The sequence below is a fragment of the Populus euphratica genome, unplaced genomic scaffold, assembly GCF_000495115.2.
Source record: "Populus euphratica unplaced genomic scaffold, PopEup_1.0 scaffold1825.1, whole genome shotgun sequence".
Classification (NCBI taxonomy): domain Eukaryota; kingdom Viridiplantae; phylum Streptophyta; class Magnoliopsida; order Malpighiales; family Salicaceae; genus Populus; species Populus euphratica.
This window is the reverse complement of record NW_011501661.1, coordinates 22,532-24,328: the sequence shown is the minus strand read 5'-3', so window position 1 is coordinate 24,328 and position 1,797 is coordinate 22,532. Positions and strand designations below refer to the sequence as shown.

At 33.6% G+C, this 1,797-nt stretch overlaps 1 protein-coding gene across 1 annotated transcript in view; it reads right to left on the bottom strand.

Moving 5' to 3' along the window:
* Positions 1-1,135: 1,135 nt before the first annotated feature.
* The window catches only part of LOC105118234 (uncharacterized), a 2,279-nt gene continuing 1,617 nt past the window's right edge, over positions 1,136-1,797 (bottom strand). Inside the window, exon 2 of the mRNA XM_011016134.1 lies at positions 1,136-1,666. Coding sequence (XP_011014436.1) covers positions 1,428-1,666 — 239 coding nt within the window. The 3' untranslated portion in view covers positions 1,136-1,427. The remainder of the gene's footprint in view (positions 1,667-1,797) is intronic.

The window sequence follows — 1,797 nt, the reverse complement described above, 5'->3', positions numbered from 1 at the left end:
GCTAGAAAAGTAAATAAATCCTGATATTACGACATTAATTAGGACTCCTAAATAAGGAGGCAATCTGCTGGAAGAATACTCCAATGGCAACTGTAGTTCCTGATTTCTCTGCATTTATATTATATCCTGCAATTTGCTCTTCCTCCTGCGATCTACTCTTCCTCTCCTCCTGTAGACTATTCTACATCAAGGGATCACAATTTAAGCAACCTTTAATGAAAACAAGAATAAAAATCTTTTTTCTTCTTCATGTTTTCCTATTATGATGCTTCTTGATAAAATCATTAATTTCCGAAATTTGATATCAGTTAATTAAAAAAATACATAATAATACTGTAAAATACCCGTCAATTTTTTGTAATTGTTTTTTTCCCCTGTAGAATAACATGTGCACAAAGTTTTTTCTTAAATTTAATATATATTTTGTTCAAAATCCGTGACTGAAAGCGAATTAAAATTGTGTTAACAAAAATCCAATTAAATTGTAGGTTATAAATTCCACCCCCAATTTACTGTTTTTTTTTTTTTTAATCTGTTTGATTGATTCATAATCTCCTCTTCCAGAGGTTCTACGAGAACATCCAATTGAAATCTCTGCAGCAATTAGCATTAATTTTTCTGGACAACCTCACCTCCATCAGCTAACGTATTGTAGAATTTTCCTTCGATTAATGCTACACTTCCATTAACCATATTAAGACAACAAGCAAAGTCATGCAAGTTTATTGTATTTCAGGGTTAGGTGTACGTACGTATACCATTTTTGACAGCTTGAAAGCTTAATTTGTGCTTGTTTTCTACGATTACACAACATCCTTTCATCATGTTAAACTTTTCCCATAATATTAACTTAATTTTGATATGCTTTTTGCTTATTATATACAATAAGCCCATCTCACCAAAAACATATAATGTACGTCTTTGACAATTAATTTGGTCGTTTTTCTATACTAGTATGAGAAAAAATGTAGATTATATCATACCTTGATTGCCATAAATATTGAAGTCTTGGCAAAGTAGTATTTGAGTTATCCTCCAGCTACTTATTGAACGAAAAGAAAGAGCACGTAGAACAAAATTAAAGCTTATCGCCAACATCACATATATATAATAACGGAAAAAATGCATACTTTAGTTTTAAGTAATTAAGGCACACATATTATTAATTTAAATCGACACAAACAAGATACATAGAGGGGTGGCTAGCTTTATTACATAAATACCCACATGATTATGAAGGCGTTGCCCTTTCATGGCCAAGCACCTCGCCATCTCTGTGAATATGGTAGCTAGCTAGACAAGACGCAGTAAATCTTCATTATGAGCTGATGGGAACATGCATGTACGCATGCACCGCTCGGAATTTTATTTCTCAATACAGATACTAGTAACACTACATATTAGAAGGGGCATGCATGCATGCTCTATTATGCTGGCTGATTTTGCCCAAAGCAATTATCAACAGCCTTGCTGACAGATTCCAAAACTTTGAGGTAATCATCAGCTGGAGGTGGCTGGGAGACAGTCCATTTTACAATCCTTTCATCTGTAACCTCCAATTTGATCTCGTGTTCGCTGCTCGGGTTTGCTATCCATGCACGGAAGGTAGTGGTTTTCTTTGGGGGCTCTATCCTTATCACTTCAACCTCGATTATTGTGATTTTACCTGATGATTAGATAACATTAATGGTGCAAGGGGCTTAATTTAAGACATATAAATCTGAAGGGAATCCATCCTAGCTAGACGTGATATATAGATATATATATATATATATATATATATATATATATATCACG